This window comes from Diaphorina citri, unplaced genomic scaffold (assembly GCF_000475195.1).
Source record: "Diaphorina citri unplaced genomic scaffold, Diaci psyllid genome assembly version 1.1 scaffold1470, whole genome shotgun sequence".
Classification (NCBI taxonomy): Eukaryota; Metazoa; Arthropoda; class Insecta; order Hemiptera; family Psyllidae; genus Diaphorina; species Diaphorina citri.
The window spans coordinates 8,340-10,409 of NW_007378896.1; the positions used below are offsets into that span (position 1 = coordinate 8,340).

The following is a 2,070-nucleotide window of genomic DNA, read 5'->3' on the forward strand; positions in this document are numbered from 1 at the left end:
GGATGGGTTAACCTTATACAAATGACAAATCTACGAAAAAAGGGACTTAAAAAAACCTGTGGAAAGATATGGGAAAATAAATGGGACTTTACCAATAGTTCATAGTCGTAAAAGAAAATGAAGGATCTTTATTCTTCTGTTTATTTGTGGTAAGGAGGGAGGAAGCGTAAAGGCCATCGGTACTGTTACTTCCCCATCATAATAGTTTGATAGCTTTGTATGTGGATATTGTGGATTGACAGAGGGAACTGTAACTGCTAAGGTGTTATCGTCCCGAAATCGAAGAGAGAAAAGAGGATAAGAGAAAGCCAGCCGTTCCGAGAACGAACCTTATCTGTTTAGGATAAAGTTCGCCCCGGGAAGCCAGCCGTTCCGAGAACGAACCTTATTTTTTAGGATAAAATCTCCCGGGCAGGAATCTCACGACCTAGCGCTTACAAGGCAGACGCGCTAACCTCCAACCTAACTAGACTGGCTTGTAGGTTTAAAGATTGATTTTTTTTTTTAAATGTCGATGATGGGATTCGAACCCGGAACCTTCTGCATGGCAAGCAAGCGCGTTACCACCGGACCAACCGTGCCCCCGTTCAGTTCAAGCACGGGCAACCTCCTAGTAAACAACCAAAGTCTCACCATGCTTCCTTGTCCTTCTTCTTCGGATACTTGATGAACGGTATTTCCTTGCGCTCCGTGGTGCGTTGCGTACGTAGGAAGCGGTTACCGGATCGGAGCTGCACTTCCAACCAGCGGATTGTGTCTCTAACTCGACCACTGGTACGTTTGAGTTCATCCAACTCTTGAATAACTGAGAAAAGAAAATAATTATTATTATTAGAAAATTAGAATGGAATTATTTTAATTAAAAAATAAATTTACAAAGATTGTCTCTTATCGTTCCAAAATCGAAGACAAAAGCCCCGGGCGAGACTCGAACCCGCGAACCTAGTGCTTACAAGGCAGACGTGCTACCCTCCAAACGAACTAGGCTGGCCAAGCTATTTTCATTATTATCTCCTTATTTTTAAATTTTCCTTCCAGGATTTCAAGTTCTATCCTCTAAAGACCCAAGGACTTTTCGGAGTTTTCAGGCTTATAGACCCAATGTCTAAAATATTGGCCACTGGGTCTGTATTTACGCTGGGCTTTTAGGACTACAAAATAAGAATAAAATTTTACTCAATGGACTTCCACAATAACGTCATTATTTGACTCAGCGCGTTTCGGGAAAACCCCTCTTACTCACCGACATTGGGTATGACGATGATGAACTTCTTCGTGTACACGAGTTGTTTGACCAGATGGGGACTCGAAGCCAGGACCTCGGTATCAGGGAGAGTCCAAAATTTTGGACAATGGACTTCCACAATAACGTCATTATTTGACTCAGCGCGTTTCGGGAAAACCTCTCCTACTCACCGACATTGGGTATGACGATTATGAACTTCTTCGTGTACACGAGTTGTTTGACCAGATGGGGACTCGAAGCCAGGACCTCGGTATCAGGGACGAGGAACGGCGGTAGACACATGGCTGAGCTCAGGTTGTGCCGAATTTGAGAGTCCAGTTTGGTCACTTCCGAGCGTAACCAAAGCTGACCCATGTCTTGCATCAGACGTAGGTTTCCGGAGGTACCATTATTGTTGTTGTAGGGGATAGAACCACCATTCTTCTGTAAGTAAACAATATTATAATGATAAATAGGAGGTTTTATAATGATAAATAAGACTAAGAGGTTTTATCTGGTTTGGTGACTTCAGAGCGTAACCATAGCTGACCCATGTCTTGCATCAGACGTAGGTTTCCGGAGGTACCATTATTGTTGTTGTAGGGGATAGAACCACCATTCTTCTGTAAGTGGATCGAACCAGGGACCCGAAGTCCTTCAGTCGAGTCAGTCGAATGGCAGCCTGAAAAAGAGAAATAGGTGAGGGCTCGCTTATTCTAATTAATAATAACAATAATAATAAAAAAACCTCACATAAAGGCCCGTTCACACTTATCGTTAAAAAAAAAAAAAAAAAAAAATCGGGCGGGGCGGGTGTAGGGGGAAAACCCCCATTTTAATTAAAT

General features: G+C 42.9%; 1 protein-coding gene across 1 annotated transcript; it reads right to left on the reverse strand.

The window, feature by feature from the left end:
• Nucleotides 1-629: 629 nt before the first annotated feature.
• LOC103516043 (protein SMG5-like) lies at nucleotides 630-1,843 on the reverse strand. The gene is made up of 4 exons (XM_026828562.1): nucleotides 1,780-1,843; nucleotides 1,493-1,600; nucleotides 1,244-1,319; nucleotides 630-805 (listed from the first exon to the last, which is right to left on the reverse strand). The coding sequence occupies exons 1-4, from the start codon at nucleotides 1,786-1,788 to the stop codon at nucleotides 630-632; spliced, it is 369 nt and encodes a 122-aa protein (XP_026684363.1). The 5' UTR covers nucleotides 1,789-1,843.
• Between the last annotated feature and the right edge of the window lie 227 nt (nucleotides 1,844-2,070).